This window comes from Scyliorhinus canicula, chromosome 2 (genome assembly GCF_902713615.1).
Source record: "Scyliorhinus canicula chromosome 2, sScyCan1.1, whole genome shotgun sequence".
Classification (NCBI taxonomy): Eukaryota; Metazoa; Chordata; class Chondrichthyes; order Carcharhiniformes; family Scyliorhinidae; genus Scyliorhinus; species Scyliorhinus canicula.
Genome location: NC_052147.1, coordinates 251,560,853 through 251,582,491, shown reverse-complemented (window position 1 = coordinate 251,582,491; position 21,639 = coordinate 251,560,853). Strand labels below are relative to the sequence as shown.

Here is a 21,639-nt window from a genome sequence, read left to right as displayed (position 1 = left end):
TTTTTCAGTACTTGATATGCACTGTCTCACCGCCCTCGCTCCACCCCACCTGTCTCCCCACAAACCTTGCGTTAGGTGACAGGGCAGTTGATATCCGACCTGCATCTTCATGAGCAACTCAAAGATGCCCCACAACATGACCTGGAATGGGGTGAGTAAAGATAGACTTCACCATGAAGCCTTGCATTGGGGTACACATCAGTGAAATCTGTGTAATGTTAAAGGTTGAAGGAGCATTGGAGTCCAAAACTTGGAGCCAATGCTTCGAAAGGGTTAAAAGCTGGGCTCCAATTAGTGGCACTTGTGTGCAGCTCTGCATATTCCATTGGCACAATTTACTAGTCACTGAAGGGTAAGATTGCAGACCAGGCGAATGACTGCCTCTTGTGGCAGATGAGACACAACTGATTAGCGTGAAGCCTGCAATTAGCATGGCATGCACATACCTAGGGCACCCTTACTCTCCCAGTTCGAGCCCAACACATTAATTCCTGACTGTCAAACTTCCTTGACAAGTGCCTTTCTTTGAATTTCCATACAACTTAACATAGAAACATAGAAAATAGGAGCAGGCAATTTGGCTCTTCATTATGATGAAGGCTGATTATCCAACTCAACAGCCTAATCCTGTTTCCCCCATATCCTTTGATCCCCTTTGCCGTAAATGCTGTATCTAACTGCTACTTGAAAACATGCGATGTATTGGCCTCAACTACTTCCTGTGATAACGAATTCTAAAGGCCGACCACTCTTTGGGTGAAGAAATTTCTCCTCATCTCTGTCCTAAATGGTCTATTCCATATCCTCAGACTGTGACCCCTGGTTCTTTGCACACTCATCATCGGGACAATCCTTCCTGCATCTACCCTGTCTCGTCCTGTTAGAATTTATGGGTTTCTATAAGATTCCTCCTCATTCTTGTGAACTCCAGCATCCTAACCGATTCAATCTCTCCTCATATGTCAGTCCCACCATCTCAGGAATCAGCCTGGTAAACCTTTGCAGCATTCCTTCTACAGCAAGAACCTTCTTCCTCAGGTAAGGAGACCAAAACTTCAAACATTATTCTCGGTGCGGCCTCACCAAGGCCCTGTATAGATGCAGAAAAACATCCCTGCTCCTGCAATCAAATCCTACCGCTATGAAGGCCAACATACCATTTGCCTTCTTTGCCGCCTGCTGTACCTGCATGTTTAACCCCTTGGTCCTCACAGTTCTGCCTGTGTGTGTGATAACCCAGTGAGAGATTCTTCATTCTTCATGAGGCAGGGTTGCAAACCATTCCTGAGTCCACTTCTCTGTCCTTGCAGCTGGGCCTCTCAGAACTCCACCTAAGAACCTGATAGCTGCCCCCAGGGCTGACCCCCTGTGATCACATCCTCCCACCCGCTTTCGAGCTCCCACTAAGGGCGAGCACTTGGGATTTGAGCACAAACACAGCACGGAGGACACAGAAAGCGATGCATGCATGCCAACCGCCAGACCCCTTTAAAGCAGGGGCACCCTGAAATGAAAAGGTAAGATCTGCCAGCAACCCTTGGACTGAACCCCTACCCCGAGCTGGATTCATCGGCGTTATTCCACATCCTCTCTGGTGCACCCTGAGCATTGAACACCCTGGAGATCCACGTCTGCCTCAGTGTTCACCTCCAATATCCCCCTCGGAGGCGAGGGTGCCAGTTTCACTTTTATATAAACCTGTTATAAATGGTGCTGGTGTGACATCATGCCAAATATTCAGAGGGGTGGGGGGAGGACTGGAGTGAGTGCTTACCAATGACATGCTAATGTATTAAAACTAGACTCCCAGGCTCCTGCAGCGTGATTCGCGTTACGCCATTCAGTCAATGATGAGAGGGGGCGGAAATCACAAACCCCAATCACAACACAGAGAACCATGTCTTCTGATTCTCGCTGGATTTTGAGACCGCTCCGCGTTTCTCACTGGTGGCTAGTGCTGGCTCAAAATTGCCCCCTATCAGTATCTAAGAATTAATAAAAAGAGGGAGGGAGTGATTTAAATTAGTAGAAGTAGGTATGGGGAGGGGAAAAGAACATACTTTTTCTTCACACACAGTGAAAGTAGTTTTGAAATACAATACCTGTGACCAAAAGTGGCTCTTGAAAATTATGAAGGAATTGATGTGGAAAATTTCAAAATTCCAGGAAACAGTAAAAACATTGGATTTCAGTAAATAACTCCAGTATGGAGCTCGGAGTTTCTTACTTCTTTACTTGAATTCTACAGTTCTTTGAATTAAAATAGATCAGTATTATTAGGTTCCATATACTGGACGCATGATACTAATTAATTTAAGTTGAATTCAGAGATAGACCTGAAACATAAGCCTTCTGGTTCCCTATTTATAATTAATTATGGATGTCATTGAGCCAATTAATTCCTTATTTTAACTCTATTATTTCAATTATGCTTGCAGCCTCTATCCACTCATATCCACTCACTGCGGGTAAATATCAGGATGTGTATTATTTATCTAGGCATCATTTCCTTGTGAAGGTGGGAGAATGATCATTATGTGGTCTGTATTATTTCAAATTACGGTTTCTTGGTACTCTAGGAGGGTACGTAGAAAATATACATGAAGCTGACTACATTATGACTAACATAGCTGACTCTAGGTTTGCTTTGGAATTGAAAGTGGTTCTTCAAAAGTGTTCCTTACTTAGTGACAAATGACACTTTGTCTGCAAACTCCACATGGTTGATTACACGAGTACAATAATACTATTGCTAATGTAACATGCAACATGCGGAGGATTCTACATATTAAAAAAATGCACTGTTCTCAATTAGTTTTCAACAAATCTGGAAGGAGATTACCTGGTTACACCTCAGGCACTATCTGACGTTCTGGGAATAATAATGGTGTGGAATCTCTGCCACCCACTCCAGTACGGGTTCCGGATCTGGCAGAGAATCCAACAGTGGGCTAAAAACGGGATTGGCACTGGGCAGTGATCCCGTTCCGATGTTCTGGACCCCCATCGGTGGTCATAGCGAGCTACACACCCCGTACCTGCGAGTGGATGCAAATGGGCCATTTGCATTCAATTAACCGGCTGGGAGGCCGATTCCCAATGCCCCTGTGATGGATTGGTGCAAGTATTTCCTTTTTTACTCATAAATTTGGAATACCCAATTATTTTTTTGCCAACTAAGGGGCAATTTAGCATGGCCAATCCACCTACCCTGTACATCTTTTGGGCTGTGGGGGTGACACCCACGTAAAGATAGGGAGAATGTGCAAACTCCAAGGTGCAAGTATTTTCAAGCATGGCCCAGACGTGGTGGACCCCGGCATGGATTAAGATAGTAACTATCTGACTTAGGTGCCCCTTAAAAATCCATCAGAGGGACCTATTTCCCCACCACAAAGTAAATCCTTCCCACCCCACTCCCTATTTGACCCCCAATTGGACTCCCAACAGAGTGCCCTCCATGGGAGACACGGTAGCACAATTGCTTCACAGCTCCAGGGTTCCAGGTTCGATTCCCGGCTTGGGTTACTGTCTGTGCGGAGTTTGCACTTTCTCCCCGAGTCTGTGTGGGTTTCCTCCGGGTGCTCCGGTTTCCTTCCACAGTCCAATATTGTGCAGGTTAGGCGGATTGGCCATGCTATATTGCCCTTAGTATCCAAAACGTTTAGGTGGGGTTACTGGGTTACAGGGATAGGGTGGAGATGTGGGCTTAGGTAGGGTGCTCTTTCCAAAGGGCCGGTGCAGACTCGATGGGCCAAATGGCTTCCTTCTGCACTGCAAATTCTATGATTCTATGATCAGATTCCGAGACCCGCCTGTAAGCTGCAGAGCAGTTCAGGCAGTAGTTTGGAAAATCACTGCACCTTCACTTACCTTACGCTAACATCTGCCTTTGAAATGCAGATCTTCCATTCAATTGATGGGGGAAGGTGGTCTCTTTTGTGGGTATGATCGCGAGGTCTCCTTTGGGCATCTGTGTTGGGGTGTCGGGTCACCCTCATGTGTGCGTCCTGTATTTCCCATGGTGATGGGGTGGGAGGTGGGATGATGACCTTACTTGTCAGCAGGGGAGGGATTTGCATTGTGGAAGGGAGTGGAGGGGGGCAACTGCCGGACATCGATATGAGACAGCTCACTCAAAATGGCGGCCCGATCCCAGGTTTCCAACGGAATCGGAGAGCTCCCTGCCACGCATAAATTTGCATGAGAAGGGAGAGGGAATCGCTCCTGGGCACTGCTCCGTGCACCAGTGTAGAGCGGAGCAATTCTACTCCCGCTGGAGGACTTAATTCTCCCAAATGGAGAATCCATCCCAATATGTTCCACTTTTTCTGGAATCATAAGCCATCTGCTGAGTCCCAGTTCTAATTTTTTAAAAATAAATTTCGAGTATCCAATTCATTTTTTCCAATTAAGCGGCGATTTAGCATGGCCAATCCACCTAGCCTGCACATCTTTGGGTTGTGGGGCTGAAACCCATGCAAACACGGGGAGAATGTGCAAACTCCACACAGACAGTGAACCAGAGCCAGGATCGAACCTGGGACCTCGGCGCCGTGAGGCAGCAAGGCTAACACACTGCTCCACCGTGCTGCCCTCCGGTTCTAAATTATTGACATTTTATCACACTCGTGTATTTCACAATTCAATGTTGTCAATGTAGAGCAGATAATGATGCATTGAATGCAGCAACAAGAGTTAGTGGCAACTGCAAAACAATTGCTTCTGCTTCCTGAGGTAGTTGTGCATCTGGCCTGTCTCAAAGACAGGTGTTTAGCAAATGAGGCCATCATATCTTAGGCCTTCAGCAGTCAATCTTATTACAGAGGCCCGCGTTGTAACAGCCTCCCCGAACAGGCGCCGGAATGTGGCGACTAGGGGCTTTTCACAGTAACTTCATTTGAAGCCTACTTGTGACAATAAGCGATTTTCATTTTCATTTTTCATTTTCAAATAATACTCATCTTGTAAATAATTCCAAAATGGTGCTTCGAAAATGTGTTCCTTCTTCCTCAACCGTGATTTACCACCTACAGTTGATGACAGGGCCCTCAAAAGTGTGCAGTTCATCTCCCGTGCCACTATCCTCGCCCCCTCCCCTCCCTCCCAGAACAAGGATAGAGTCCCCCAAGTTCTCACATTTCTCCCCACCATCCTCCGTATGCAAAGCATAATCCTCTGCCATTTTCGCCAACTCCAGCGTGATGGCACCACCAAACACATCTTCCCTTCAATTTGACTTGATTTGATTTGATTTGTTATCACATGTATCAGTATACAGTGAAAAGTATTGTTTCTTGCATGCTGTACAAACAATGCATACCGTACATAGGGAAGGAAGGAGAGACTGCAGAATATAATGTTACAGTTCTAACAAGGTGTAGTGAAAAGATCAACTTAATACGAGGTAGGTCCATTCAAAAGTCTGATGGCAGTGGGAAACATTAAGAGTTTAAAAGAGTTAGAATGAAGTTTTAGAAGCATAGAATGAGAATAAAAGATAGAATTAGAGGGTATGCTGGGCACAGCTTGCAAGAGGTCGCCATGCTCAGGCGCCATCTTGGAAATCTGATCACTCCCACTGTCAACATTCCGCAGAGACCGTTCCCTCCAAGATAATCTAGTCCACTCCTCCACCATACCCAACTCCTCTCCCATCACCCATGGCATCTTGGCATAGTGGGGCAGCAGGGTAGCATTGTGGATAGCACAATTGCTTCACAGCTCCAGGGTCCCAGGTTCGATTCCCGGCTTGGGTCACTGTCTGTGCGGAGTCTGCACGTTCTCCCGTGTCTACATGGATTTCCTCCGGGTGCTCCGGTTTCCTCCCACAGCCCAAAGATGTGCAGGTTAGATGGATTGGCTATGATAAATTGCCCTTAGTGTCCAAAATTGCCCTTAGTGTTGGGTAGGGTTACTGGGTTATGGGGATAGGGTGGAGGTGTTGACCTTGGGGAGGGTGCTCTTTCCAAGAGCTGGTGCAGACTCGATGGGACGAATGGCCTCCTTCTGCACTGTAAATTCTATGATAATCTATGATAATCTTTCCATGCAATCGCAGAAGGTGCAACACCTTCCCCTTTATCTCTTCCATGCTTAACAAGAACAAAGAAAAGTACAGCACAGGAACAGGCCCTTCGGCCCTCCAAGCTCATGCCGACCATGCTGTCCGTCTAAACTAAAATGTTCTACACTTCCTGGGTCCATATCCCTCTATTCCCATCCTATTCATGCATTTGTCAAGATGCCCCTTAAATGTCACTATCGTTCCTGCTTCCACCACCTCCTCCGGCAGCGAGTTCCAGGCACCCACTATCCTATGTGTAAAAAACTTGCCTCGTACATCTCCTCTAAACTTTGCCCCTCGCACCTTAAACCTATGGCCCTAGTAATTGACACCTTACCTTGGGGAAAAGCCTCTGACTATCCACTCTGTCTTTGCCCCTCATAATTTTGTAGACCTCTATCAGGTCGCCCTTCAACCTCCGTTGTTGCAGTGAGAACAAACCGAGTTTATTGAACCGCTCCTCATAGCTAATGCCCTTAACATCCCAGGCCCAAAACACTCATTCTAAGTTAAGCAGCGTTTCACTTGCGCCTCTTTCAAACTGGTCATTTGCGTTCGCTGCATTCCTATACATCGGAGAGACCAAACGCATACTGGGTGATTGTTTTGCTGAGCACCGTCGTTCTGTACGCATTCAGGACCCTGACCTTCCCGTTGCTTGCCATTTTAACAAAGACCCTGCTCCCATGCCCACATGTCAGTCCTTGGCCTGTTGCAATATTCCAGTGAATCTCAACGCAAACTGGAGGAACAACATCTCATCTTCTGGTTGGGCACACTACAGCCTTCTGGTCTCAACATCGAATTCAACAATTTCAGATGATTAGCTCTACCCACCTTGATCCATTGGTTTTCATTTCATTTTAGCTGTCTTTTACAATTTCTTTCTCTCTTGTCTTTCTTTATATATATTCACCCCCCCATCTTATCCATCTTTCCTTTCTCCCCTTTGCTGCCCCTTCCCTTTCCCCCACATCTATATCAGTCACAGTTTACCCTCTAATGTTAGTTTCTCTGCAGTTTGACCTGTCACATCTTTTGTTCTCTCTGGGGACTAGCATGAGCACTCTTTTGTGGCTATTAGCACCCGGTCCACCTTTTAACAAAACCTTGCTTAAATAATATCCGGATTTCTATTTATTTCACATTAAAGGCTTTTGTCATGTCATTCCAACTGTAATGCAAACTCGTTAATTTCAATTCATTTTCCCTCAGAATACATTTTACACATGATCATAATCATAATAATATCTTCCACAGCAATGCTTTCAAATTATGTCTTTTAATTGGCTGTGCTCTCTTCAAATGTATATTTTCCCATTTGATCTATTTGTCTTAAAAGCCTATGTAGCGTAAAACAACCAATGCCATAGGTGGTTTTGATAGTCTCTTTAAAGCAAGCTCTGTTATAAATAGTGTCCCTTGGTTTTGAACTGTGTACAATGAAGTGTCTTGTACATAAATTATATCTCATAGTTTTGTGCCTGGAAGCATATTTGTTTCAGATTCTCAAAGATGACCTTCCACTAAATAACAGCAAATCACACATATTCAACAGGAACAGTTTAACACCTTTTTCTGATTCATGAGCCACTATTTTAATGGCCAGATATCCTGCTATGGATTTACCGTTACCATGGAAATCACCACCTTTCACACCACAGATATCACAGCAGTAGTGTATTCAATGTCTTTGCATGGGGCCTGCTGTAAAATGTACATGACTATGAAATACATGACTCTTCAACATGTGCAATAGTGATAACTACCATTAGAGTAAAGTGCACGCTACACAATATATTGTTACCCCAGATATACACACAGCTCATCTGCATTAATCGTAGAGAAAACTGTGATATTTCTCCCTTTCTGCAGTTAGAATAGCCAAAATTATATCTAATTGTTTATCAAATTTATTTCAGTTCTTTTTTCCTCTTACAATTTGTACATTTTTCCCTATCTTTCACCTTTAACACAGCACTCTCTCACTTTCTCCCTTCACAATATCCACTCACACCATTCTCTTCAATCTTGTTATTCTTTAAACAGTCACTTTCTTTCATGATGTCTTCCTCACTTCACACTCCATGGGCCTCCTGTCAATGCAATCTCCCATCTTCATTGCCTCTTGCTTTTTCTCCGTCTTTCGGGAACTGCACAACAAACGCATGTCCCATGCCTCTGTACTCTCTGATTTAGGAGGCTTTGTTAACTTGGTGTTCTCTCATGCTGCATGACATGATAGCTCTCAACAATAGGGAGGAGACTAAAATTGGACACCAACCACAACATGCTGGTCTCTGGATTACAAGTCTAGCGACAATACCACTGTGCCAGCACCTCCCCTACCACTGACACACAATGGTGGCAGTGTGTGCCATGTACAAGATGCAATGCAGGAATCCACCAAGGCCCCACTGACAGCACCTTCCAAATACACGAACATTTTGGAATGTACTCAGAAGTTACAGCAGCAATCAATTGAGATAAGTGGTTCAGCTTTTAAGATTGGAATCTTAAGGCTGAAGGGGTCCTGTAAATACTATCTGTGGCTATTAAACCTAAGGAACACAGAAGCATGCAGTTTTATACACAAAGCTGCATTCTGATACCTGCCATTTGGTACTAACCCTGCCTCATTGAACTTAAAAAATACATTCATGGGATCTGAGGTTCACTGGCTAGGCCAGTATTTTCTGCCCTTGAGGTGCCTTCTTGAACAGCTACAGTCCATGTGATGTAAGTACACCCATGGTCCTGTTAGGGAGGCATTTCCAGAATTTTGATGCAGCAACAGTGAAGGGACGGCAATATATTTCCAAGTCAGGATGGTGAGTTTCTTCGAGAGGTTCAGCTGGTGCTATTTCCATTGATCTACTGCCCTTGTCCTTCCAGATGGATGTGGCAGCGGATTTGGAAGGTGCTGTCTGAGAAGCCTTGGTGAATTCCTGCATTGCTTCTTGTAGATGGTACGCACTGCCGCCACAATGCGTCAGTGGTAGGGGAGATGGTGTTGTAATGGTATTGTCACTGGACTAGTAATCGAGATACCAAGGTAATGCTCTGGAGAGCTCGTTTCAAATCCCATCACAGCAGATATTGGAATTCAAATTCAATTAAAATAGCTGGAATTGAAGTCCAACATGAAATCATTGCTAATTGTCGTAAAAATCCATCTGGGTCACAAATGTTCTTACCTAGTCTGACCCACAACAATGTGGCAAACGATTAAATGCTCTCTGAAATGGTCTAGCAAGCCAGGCAGTTGTATCCAAAAGAAAACAAAAAGGAGAGAAACCGGACAGACCAGTCACCGGAAACAACATGGCAAACGCCCAGACTCGGCAAAATCGTCCTCACTAACATCTGGGAACTTATGCCAAAATTGGGAGAGCTATCTCAAGACTAGACTAGCAACCCCTGATAGTAATACACACTGAATCATACCTTAACAGTGGCAGCCGTGTGTAATATCTACAAGATGCACTGCAGGAACTCACCAAGGTTCCTTGGGCAGCATCTTCAAAATCCACAACCAGTACGATCTAGAAGGCCAAGAGCCGCAGATATTGGGAACACCACTACCTGGCAATTCCCCTCACCAACCTGACTTGGAACTATCTTGGCCGTTGGGTCAGAATCTTGGAACTCCCTCACAAACATCACTGTGGGTATTCCTACACGTCAAGGACAACAACGGTTCAAGATGGCAACTCACCACCAGCTTCTCAAGTACAATTAGGGTTGGGGAATAAATGCTGGCCTCGCCAATGGTGCTTACATCCCAGAAATTTATTTTTAAAATATTTTCCTAAAACTGAAGTCAAACTGACTGGTCCGTAGTTCCTGGCATTATCCTTGCACCTCTTTTTGAACAAGGGTGTAACATTTGTAATTCTCCAGTCCTCTGGCACCACCCCTGTGTCTAAGAAATACTGGAAAGTTATAGCTAGTGCCTTTGCAAATTCCATTCTTACTTCCCTCAGCATCTTATCTGATCCTGACATTTTATAATTTCAAGTGAGGATAGCCTTTCTGACACTTCACCCTTCTTGGTTGTGAATTCCTCTCATGTACTAGTTACCTTCGCTCTCACCTCAGCCTGGGTAGCATCTTCTTCCTTTGTAAAGCCAAATGCAAAGTACTCTTTTAATACCCCACTATTTCGCCTGCATTCACAAGCAAAATCCCTTTTTTAAATACCGAATTGGCCCCACTCTTTCTTTTACCACCCGCTTATTATTTATATGCTTATTGAAGACCGTCAGACTTCCATAGAGATGGGAAGTGAACTCTGGCCAATATGATGAAAATGCTCACTTGACCTTTTAGTAAATGACAACATTGTTTGTAAGATACAAGCAGTTTATTTTAATCCTCATTGATTAGATCCTGATGCCTTCATCTCAGCTCCCAAAAGCCTGTCCACAATCTACAAGGAGGAGTGTGATGGAAACTTTCCCTTTGTCCAGATGAGTGCAGTTCCAACAAGACTCAAGAAGCTCGACCCATCCAGGACAAAGCAGCCCACTTGATCATTCACAAAAATTCACTCTCTCCCCCAGGAGGTTCTGAAAACTATAGTTCAGGACAAAATGAACAGTCACTTTGACAAGTGCAAGATAATTAAGGAAAGCCAGCATGGATTTATTGAGGGAAAATCATATTTAACTAAATTGCTAGAGTTTTTGAAGCGGTAATAGAGAAGATTAGTAAGGTCAATGCTGTTGAAGTGCTCTATATAGATTTTCAGGAGTCAGTGTTGGGACCCTTGCCATTCCTAATGACACAGGCCGTGGTGTTCAGGGCAGGATTTCAAAATTTGCAGATGATACAAAGATGGAAATGTTGGGACTGTGATGGATAGTCTTCCATTTCAAAAAGACATGGGCATGTTGGTGCATTGGGCAGACAATGTGGCAGATGAAGTTCAATACAGAAAGGTGTGAGGTGAATCATTTTGACAGAAAGAATATGGAGAAACCATACAAAATAATGGGAGAAGCTTTAATGGAGGTGCAGGAATGGAGGGACCTCAGTGCATTTGTACATAAATCATTGAGAACTAAAATTATGTACAGTTCCCCAGCAGCAATAGAAAGAAGCTGACTGGGACAGAATGCATGATTGGAGTAACAATGGTCAGGAAGAAGAGTATGGAGCAACATTCATGGACTCAGTGTCGGAAGTAGTTCAATGATATAAGTAGGGATTAAAGGTGACAGCAATGGTACACTCACCCGGTTACCTTAACGCCACAGGCCTCTCTCCACAAATGCTGCCAGACGTGTTATGTATTTCCAGAAATTTACGTTTTTTGTTTAGATTTACGGCTTTCTATTTTGCTTTTGTGTTGTGTTTCATTGATCCTAATGTACATGTCAGCCCACTGGCCCTCACTCTGCCTTTACAAGACCATGTGGTGAAGTGCAGCCACCAGATCCAGTTGGCAACATGTCTTGTTCCAGCAGGCTGCAAATATCTATAATCATCTGATGCATCACCGTGAGCCTCTTAAGACAGTAGCGTCCCATCATGTTATGAAAACTTATCCTCTACCTGTCGCCCCTGTCTACCGGGTATGGTTGCTCCTGTGAACAACATCTCGCGAATAACCCTCTTTACAGTGGACATGCAGAGCTTTCAGCAGTGTTGCTTCCCATGATGCTCCTGCTAGTCATCAGCTCTATCTTCATTGAGGTCCAAAGTAACGCAGGATAAGCAACATCCATGCTGTTCTGAACTTCAAGTGCAGATCTCCAATGAATCTCTAAAGCATTGATGCAAAACGTATGCTGCAAAGTCTTTCACACAAACAATCATAAAAAAACAGTCTGAGGTTTCAGTACTTATTGACTTTTTCTCCCACCATGGCTTCAGTGCCACAATTGCTGTTAATCTTGCTTTTGGTTGAAAATTCCAGAAAGCCTGGGAATCCTGTGGAATTAATGCTCTACTCCATAACCCCATGATATCTTAGCTCACTTATTAACATCTTGAAATTGACAAACCAAACGTTTTGTAGTTCAGTGTAGAAGCTGGCAGGATGGAGGCTTCTTCCCAACATGCTCTAATTTCCCCCAGATTTCATCTCCTACCTGCACTGAAACATACATAATAATAATCGCTATTGTCACAAGTAGGCTTCAATGAAGTTACTGTGAAAAAACCCTAGTCGCAACATTCCGGCGCCTGTTCAGGGAGGCTGGTACAGGAATTGAACCCGCGCTGCTGGGCTTGTTTTGCATTACAAGTCAGCTGTTTAGCCCACTGTGCCAATTCAGCCGCTGCTATCCCATGCTCTCCCACATTAAAGTGCCATTTATTCCAAATCCACCTATGAGAAAACGTCTTCAAAAAAGAGATGTTACTGCAGCTGATGAGGCATTTGAGGAATTGATATATCTGCAAACAGGAATTTAAGTGAAGTACTGTACTCTCTTCAGTGACTCTTTTTGTGAGGGTCAGTGTTCACGAAAGTCATCTGAAATGAAAATTAAAATGAAAATCACTTATTGTCACGAGTAGGCTTCAATTAAATTACTGTGAAAAGCCCCTAGTCGCCACATTCCGGTGCGGTCCAGGGAGGCTGGCACAGGAATTGAACCATGCTGCTGGCCTGCTTGGTATGCTTTAAAAGCCAGTGATTTAGCCCAGTGAGCTAAACCAACCCCTGTGTTTATATGTTAAGGCCAAGGGACTATGCTAAGTTACTGAGCACCTTGTGGTGTTTTTTTTAAGAGAAATTGTTATTTTTGTTGTTGCTCTGAAACCCTAATCTACTTGTCTGAGTGTCTTGTGTATTTACTGCTCTCTGTGACATCTTTTGCATTCAAACCTGCTGAGCACATTACTGTTGAGTACTTTCTCCTTCCATTCCTTTGAAATTGGGATTTGGGGTTATGGGTCTCCTGAAGTTTAAAGATGACAAAGTGTACCGGAACTGAAAAGAGAGCTTGATTTTTAAAAGCACAGTTAAAAGGCAGTAAAAATCAATTTTAAATGAAAGAAAACCACTCGAAGTACATGGGCATGGGGGGGAGGGGAAGGTGCTGGGGGGGGGGGGGTGTTTGGAAATGAGCTTATGCTATTGTGCAGATTCTGTTCGAAATGGGAACGGGAAAGCACACATGTCATTAGTCAGCATGATGTAATCAATGTTAACATTGATGTGTTTGGCTAGTTGTTTCCCTCAAACTAAATCAATATTGGGCAAGCTACAATGACGAATGAAGATTGCACCAACATGCAGATTATAACATTCTCATAATTTGCACATTGACTAAATTGATTTATGCTCATCAAAACAAATGGTATCTGTGAAATAGGTAGGTTACTGGACCCACCTAGATGCAATCTATATGCTGGAATGCCCAACACACATACACATGAAAGCACGCACGCACATTCACACACGTCGAAGAGTGTGGACTCTGTGCAAATTTAATGTGAACAGATTAAAATAAATCTTTTAAAACCTCAATGTCAAATTTTGCCTCGAGAAGCTGAATAATAGATTTGTCAAACACAGAACAGCGATTTATGCTTTTTTAAAAATGTATTTACGGGATGTGAGATTCGCTGGTTAGGCCAGCATTTATTGCCCATCCCTAATTGCCTTTCAGAAAGTGGTGGTGAGTTGCCTTCTTGAAGTTCTGAAATCACCTAAGGTGTAGGTACACCCACAATGCTGTTAGAGAGGGAGTTCCAGGATTTTGTCCCAGCGACAGTGAAGGAACAGCAATATATTTCCAAGTCAGGGTGGTGACACCTCCAGGTGCTGGGGTTCCCAGGTATCTGCTGCTCTTGTCCTTCTAGATGGTAGCAGTTGTAGGTTTGGAAGGTGCTGTCTAAGGAATGTTGATGAGTAGGGCAGCATGGTGGCCTAGTAGTTAGCACAACTGCCTCACGGCGCTGAGGTCCCAGGTTCGATCCCGGCTCTGGGTCACTGTCCATGTGGAGTTTGCACATTCTCCCTGTGTCTGTGTGGGTTTCGCCCCCACAACCCAAAAATGTGCAGAGTAGCTGGATTGGCCACACTAAATTGCCCCTTAATTGGAAAAAATAATTGGGTAATCTAAATTTATAAAAAAAAAAGGAATGTTGATGAGTTACTGCAGTGAATTGTGTAGGTGGTACACATGGCTACCACTGTTTGTCGGTAGTGGAGGGTTTGAATGTTTGTGGAAGGGGAAGCAATCAAGTGGGCTGCTTTGTCCTGGATGGTGTGAAGCTTCTTGAGTGTTGTTGGAGCTGCACCAGGCAAGTGGAGAGTATTCCATTACACTCCTGACTTGTGACTTGTAGATGGTGGGCAGGCTTTGGGGGATAAGGAGGTGAGCTACTCGCGATAGGATTCCTAGCCTTTGACCTGCCCTGGTAGCCACAGTGTTAATATGGTGAGTCCAATTCAGTTTTTGATCAATGGTCACCCCCAGGATGTTTAGATCCCATTTTGTATGGAGGATGGTTAGATCCTCCCTTGTTAATTTATTAGAGAATTGCACTCTCATATTTTGTCGGAAAATATTCCCAAAATGGCTTCTATAACTGAGAGCACTTAAAAAAAAATTTCATTGGATCTGAACATTGAAGGGAAGGCCAGCATTTCGTTGCCCAACCCTAAGAGCCTTAGAGAAGGTGTTCAATGGAATAATTCATTTTTTTTGCAGCATTATTTTTGTCACCTTGCTGATGAGGCTAACTTTCATGTTTGCAAAAATAACATTACATGAGCGACAATCATCAGGAGCGAGATTTGTAGACTTGTTAATCTAACTCAGCTGGCGAAAAAGCAACGTGATTCTCTCGGACACTCAATTTTACTTCACTGGCCATGGATGGCTGACCTGCTTCATGCCAGATTGATGAGTTTATCATTAACCCCCAACTAAGCTGGTTAAAAAATGTTTTTCAATGGAATTTAAATAAAACTTGAAACACTTTATGGAAGGTAAATAGGAGCTCTGCAAAGTCACTTACGAAACATGTTACTTTGTGTACTTAACTAAAAATGTTTAAACGTAATTGAACAATTCAGCAGTTATGATTTTAAATGATGACACTTCTTCAAAGATATACTATAGCTCAGCATCATCTCACTTTCACAGATGGTATGGTGAGCTAATTTTACCGACGTGCTGTTTAAAAATATATATTGTTTACTTTGAAACCTAAAGAGATTTCAAGCACCTGCTGGATGCTTTAATGATACAGCAGTTAACCTCATTTGTATTCATTCATGGGTTGTGGGCATCACTTGAAACAGCAGCCTTTATTATTGCTGTTCAGTAGCATTCCAGGATTTTGATCCAGTGATGATGATGGTCTGGTGAAATATTTCCAAGTCAGGAGTAGATTTGGAGGAGTAGTAGTGTGATGTGCCTGCTGTCCTTGTCCTTGGTAGGGGTCACAGGTTTGAAAAGAAGTCTTGGCGAGTTGCTGCACTGTATCATAAGACCTTAGGACCAGAATTAAGCCATTTCGGCTCATCGAGTCTGCTCCACCATTCAATCATGGCTAATATGTTTCTTATCCCCATTCTCCTGCCATCTCCCCAATCCTAGAAATTGTACACACTGCAATCACATTGCATGTGGGAGGTATATCTGAAATGGTGACTGGGGTTCTGATCAAGCAGGCTGTTTTACTGAAGGTAATGTCGAGATCCGTTATTGTTATTGGAGCTGAACTCATCCAGGCAAGTGGATATAATTCCATCACTCCATTGAACTTTGCCTTGCAGATGGTAGAAAGGTTTTGGAAGTTAGGGAGATATGTTTTCCACCACAGATTTCTCAGCTTCTGACCTATTGTGATCCACAGTATTTATGTGGCTAGGCCAGTTAGGTTACTAGCCAATGATGACTTCAAGTACAAGAATCAAAGTCAACCACGGGATTGACTTCATGTCTTGGATAGCCCTAAAAGTTGCTCCCCTGAAATGTAGTACTTACAGCAGGTGTTGGTTTGGAAATTTGGAACCCTAAGGCCCCAATTATCCATCTAATACTTTTAAAAGATGTAAGTCAGAAATTGTGGCTATTTTGCTGGCCAATTGATTGGCTGGCAGCGAGATGGGACTTTCTCCCAGATGGAATAGTCTGATAGCTATAAAATGGCTGCAACTCATAGTGGGTTTAAATGGTGAGCTAAGGCCACTGCCTCCACATAAAATTCTGGCCTATATCTCCGTTCCTTCACTATTGCTGGGTCAAAAATCTGGGAATTCTCTCCCTAACAGCACTAAACCAAATTGATGGCAGTGGCTCAAAAAGGCAATTTGGGGTGGGAAACAAGTGATAACCTTACCAGCAATGCGCACATCCCATGAAATTTGGGGGGGGAGGGGGGGGGGGGGGGGCGGGAGAATAATTCACCAGTTTCACATATCTCCGGAGATTTTCAAAGAAATTGTTGGAAGACCACTAAACCCATTTGCTGACTTTCTGTGATAGGAGTCACCTTGGGCCATAAATACTGGTGGAGTGGCAATTGAGTTGGATCGCGACTCCGCTTGTAATTTCTTACCTTCAAGTCCAAGAGTTCCAAGTGGGGCAGGTGAGATTTGTACAGTGCAGCACTCTCCCTGGGCTTACCACCAAGGGCTGTAGAGTTAAAGGGAAGTTAACTGTGCCACCTTTTTATGGCACTAGGTGTCATAAACCAGGTAAGCTTAAAAGTTCAGACCAGGCAGAAGGTAAGTGTGTCAGGTGGGCAGGATCAGGATGGTGGGTGGGGAGAGGGCTGGGCAGAAGAGGTCATTGTCAGAGGTGTACCAGTCAGGAGGTTCAGTCGGAGGAGGGAAATATCAGTAGGGGTAGGGGTGTCAGTAGGTGAAGGGTCAAGAGGTCCCATGTGGGTTGGAGGTCATCAGGGTAACCGACGAGTGGTCAATGGGGTCATCAGGGGTTCCCATGCAGGCACAGGGGGGCATCGTGTGGAGGGTGGGGGTAGTCCTGTGGATGTAGAGGGTAGAGGGGAGTAGATAGTATAATATTTACCCAGAAGCCAGAAGTGGTTTTAATTCTCCCAACTGCTAATGGACAACTATTAATGTGACACCGGTGGGACCATTGGATGCTTGTGATATAAATTGCATTTTATGATGGTTTCCATTGCAGAGAAATTGCCCATCATAGATTATCATAGAATTTACAGTGCAGAAGGAGGCCATTTGGCCCATCGAGTCTGCACCGGCTCCTGGAAAGAGCACGCTACCCAAGGTCAACACCTCCATCCTATCCCCATAACCCAGTAACCCCACCCAACACTAAGGGAAATTTTGTACACTAAGGGCAATTTATCATGGCCAATCCACCTAACCCGCACATCTTTGGACTGTGGGAGGAAACCGGAGCACCCGGAGGAAACCCACACACACACGGGGAGGATGTGCAGACTCCGCACAGACAGTGACCCAAGCCGGAATCGAACCTGGGACCCTGGAGCTGTGAAGCAATTGTGCTATCCACAATGCTACCGTGGTGCCCATCGGAAGTTTTAAACTCCTGGTCAGTTACAGCCCAATGCTGACCTGGGAACATCCAAGGGTGGCTCCCCCAGGGTATCTTTGGTGTACTTCCCAGATACAGTGTCCTGGAGATCAGAGGTTACGGGTCCATATCGGATATCTGCAACCGGTTTCTTACTTTATCTTACCTTTTTTCAGAGGCTGACAAATCTTGGGTTCAACTCACCTTGGCATGACCTGCCTTTGTGATCGAAACCATATCAAACAGCTGCCCCGTGTAATATTGTACTCCGCTGAACAGAATCACAGCAATACTGTCACCTTCCTTTTCGATTGTAGATAAAATATCGCCATTTCGCAAGGTCTCTTCCCCCTAAGAAACAAACAGTTGACCACGCTTTTCAGAAATTTGAGGAATAGAATTATCGCTTTTTAGAATCAGGGAATGTTTGTTTTTCGGAATACTTTTCATTTCAATGTGCTATATTGTTCGAACATTTCAAGCACTTCAGAAAATTTAACATGTTTCATTATTTTCAAATTAGTCATCTGCTTCTAAAATTATGCTATCTACTTTGAATTCTTTGGCTGGTAGTTATGTTATTTGGATAGAAATCTCCACATCAGTCAAAGTAAAACATACAACATTGCACTTCAGTCTTTCACAATGAAAGGATTTCACAAAAAGATGATTTATCTCATAGAGTCTCAACTAAGAAAATTATGGGAGTGATCCCAGGTAATCAAGGGATCAGCATGGAGACAATGCATATGTTATTACTTATTATGAAGGCTGATAGAAGAACAATTACGTGATTTTTCCTTTGCATTTTGGAAAAGCTTGCCATGAAAATAGAGCTTGAACCTTGTAACAGTAATTCCCTCCATTGCCTCTCAGGTCCTATCCATGGTAGCACAGTGGTTAGCTTGTTGCTTCACAGCTCCAGGGTCCCGGGTTCATTCAGGGGATGGGGTCTATGCCCACAACTTTGGAAATGGGGCACTTTGGCTCCCAGGTGTCATGCTCGAGAGAACAGGACCAGTCCCCTAATAATATAATAGTAATAACCTTTTATTGTCACAAGTATGAAGTTACTGTGAATAGCCCTTAGTTGCCACATTCTGGCGCCTGTTCGGTTAAGCTGGTACGGGAATTGAACCGGCGCTGCTGGCCTTGTTCTGCATCACAAACCAGCTGTCCAGCCCACTGAGCTAAACCAGTCTCAACGAAGTTAGGATCCAGGCGAGAATCCAGTGGAAGCATTTGGACCACCTCAAAAAATGGGAGCCCACGCTACACGATGCTGAGCCGGTGAGTTGCATCCCCTCCTGATCAGGGGCCGCCGCTCAGCCAGGAGCCCCAACTGTCCATATTCAAATGCCCGTCCTAGCTAGAGCTCGTTGAAGACTACACATAAAGCCGGCCCAAGCAGGGCCTGCAATTGTTGGTTGTCCCAACAAGGACTGGATTGGGAGAGAGTTACAGCCATGGGCAGGGTTTACATAGTTTTACATAGGTCAGTAAATCCTTGTCCCACTACCACTGGCTTCCGCAAGTTAATTATTTGCTGCTGAAATTTTCCAATTATGTACCAAAACCAACGAGGTGGCCCGAGCCAATATAGGGATAGTAATTATTTAGGGCACAGTTTAATATCTTACATGCAGTGTGAAAGTGAACAGCATGATGTTATGTTACAATACGAACCTGTGAGGTTATATCTCAAACTTTGTGCGATCAACTGATTTGTATTTCCGTTCCATTTGTGCATCAGATAAATTTGCAGTGACCTGCTAATTGTAGGTTCAAAATTATTGCTGATAGGAGATACGTTTGTGAAGGTTTTTGTCTTGTGCTGATCAGGAAAAAGGCAAACATCCATTGTACAAACTGTTCTAATTATTTGAAAATCTTGGCTTTTTCGCGTTTGTCCTGATGTGCAAGATGAAAAGCTTCAATAAAGAGTCTCTCTTTTCAGTCATATTCATAGTTATTAGTACTCTTTTAACAGCTGGGCTCCCAATGGATTTAACACAATGGTTACCTCCCTGGTCTGATTAGTCCAGTTCAACTCTGAGCCCATGTATTGAGATACTAAAGTGAAACATGAATAATAGTCGCAAAACTATCCAAACACGGCGGCCACATTCTCTGGCCTCCCCACGGCATGTTTCTCAGTGATGGGAGGCGGCCCATCGTTGACCAGATCTTCTGGTTGCACCGCTGTCAATGGGATTCTCCATTGAATTCACCCCACGTCGCCGGGAAACCCTGGTGGGGGGTTGCGCCATCGAAGGGACTGGAAGATCCAGACAGTGTGGACTGCCGGAAGATCTCGCCAGATATGAATACGTTTGAAGCCCAATAACAAAATTACATATGAAACATCAAAATTAAACTTGAGTTTCATAGAATCACAGAATTTACAGTGCAGAAGAATTCCATTCAGCCCATCGTGCCTGCACCAGCCCTTAGAAAGAGTACCCTACTTAAGCCCACTCCTCCACGGTAGCACAGTTGTTAGCACTGTGGCTTCACAGCGCCAGGGTCCCAGGTTCGATTCCCGGCTTGGGTCACTGTCTGTGCGGAGTCTGTATGTTCTCCCGGTGTCTGTGTGGGATTCCACGGGGCGCTCCGGTTTCCTCCCACAAGTCCCGAAAGACGTGCTATTAGGTAATTTGGATATTCTGAATTCTTCCTCTGTGTACCTCGAACAGGCGCCAGAATGTGGCGACTATGGGCTTTTCACAGTAACTTCAATGTAAGCCTACTTGCAACAATAAAAGTTATTATTATTATTAAATTATGATGATTACTGAAACGAGGCAATCTGAAAAGATTTGCATTCATTCAGTATCTTATCAGGTCTATCAAGGACTTCACATGGATTGTGTTAATCTTCGATTCAGAGGTTGCTATGTAAGAGAATGTAAATGTATATTGCGTATATTAAGTTCCATGCGATGAATTAAGAGTAAATTTTTTTTAGCTGAATTAAAAGTTATGGAAAAGACCCACTGTTCTTCTTTGAATAGTACCATGGAATCTTTAGTCTCTCATTATATATCAAAACATGTACAATCTCAGTAACCTTTCTTGTCTACTGCACCAAGCCCATGACAATACAAGACGTTCCTCAGTGCTGGACTTCAGTGTAAATTCACAGTAACTTCTTTGCAGTGTTCATGGAAGACTACTTGTGACAATAAAGATTGTTATTATTAACAACCCCATAACCCAGCAACCCCACCTAACCGTTTGCACACAAAGGGGCAATTTAGCATGCCAATCCACCTAACCTGCACATCTTTGGGCTGTGGAAGGAAATATGCATACCCGGAGGAAATCCACGCAGACACAGGGAGAATGTGCAAACTTCACGCAGACAGTCATCTAAGATTAGATCTGAACCAAAGGTCCCAAGCGTTGTGAGACAGCAATGTAACCACTGTGCCGCCATGCCGCGCTGAGTAGAGGAAATGCCCAATGCTGAATTCTTGCTGATGCGATGGGTGGGATTCACTTATTCTCCCTAAAAAGGCCAAGCAGGGACTTGTGGTCAGTCACAATAGAGAAGTGCCTCCCATAAACATAGGTGGAAATTCTTGACTCAAATACTACCGCCAAGCCCTCCTTCTCAATTTGAGATCTGTGGGTTAGCATCGCCTCAATGCCACGAGGAGAGGCATCGCGCAGTAGGATTAGCGGCCGAGCTGGATTATAGTGAGTGAGGAGCTGTGTGGGCAACAAATGCTCTTTAATGCTGGTGAATGCTTTGTCTTGGAGGCACCTCAGAACCACTTCTGGTCCTTCTTCAATGGTATGTCGAGTGGAGCCAATAAGGTGGACAGGTTGGCAATGAACTTTACATAATAATTTTTCAGGCCAGGAAACAACTGGAATTCAGTGGTGTTTTTCAGGGTCGGGGCCCCTTTTATGGCTGTCCATCCTGCATCCAAAGTAGGTTACCACTCTAGTGCGGCACACATAATTGCTCATCTTCAGCCGGGCACACACATTGGGAAAAACTACCTGAGTATTTTGTGCAGGTTGACTCCTTCTCCATGGTGCCCGTGATGAGCACATTGTCTAGATAGA

At 44.1% G+C, this 21,639-nt stretch overlaps 1 protein-coding gene across 1 annotated transcript in view; it reads right to left on the bottom strand.

Annotated features, from left to right (window-relative positions):
• The window catches only part of kynu (kynureninase), a 207,809-nt gene that overhangs the window by 67,391 nt on the left and 118,779 nt on the right, over positions 1-21,639 (bottom strand). Inside the window, exon 8 of the mRNA XM_038789947.1 lies at positions 17,767-17,913. Within this exon, the coding sequence (XP_038645875.1) occupies positions 17,767-17,913 (147 nt within the window). The remainder of the gene's footprint in view (positions 1-17,766; positions 17,914-21,639) is intronic.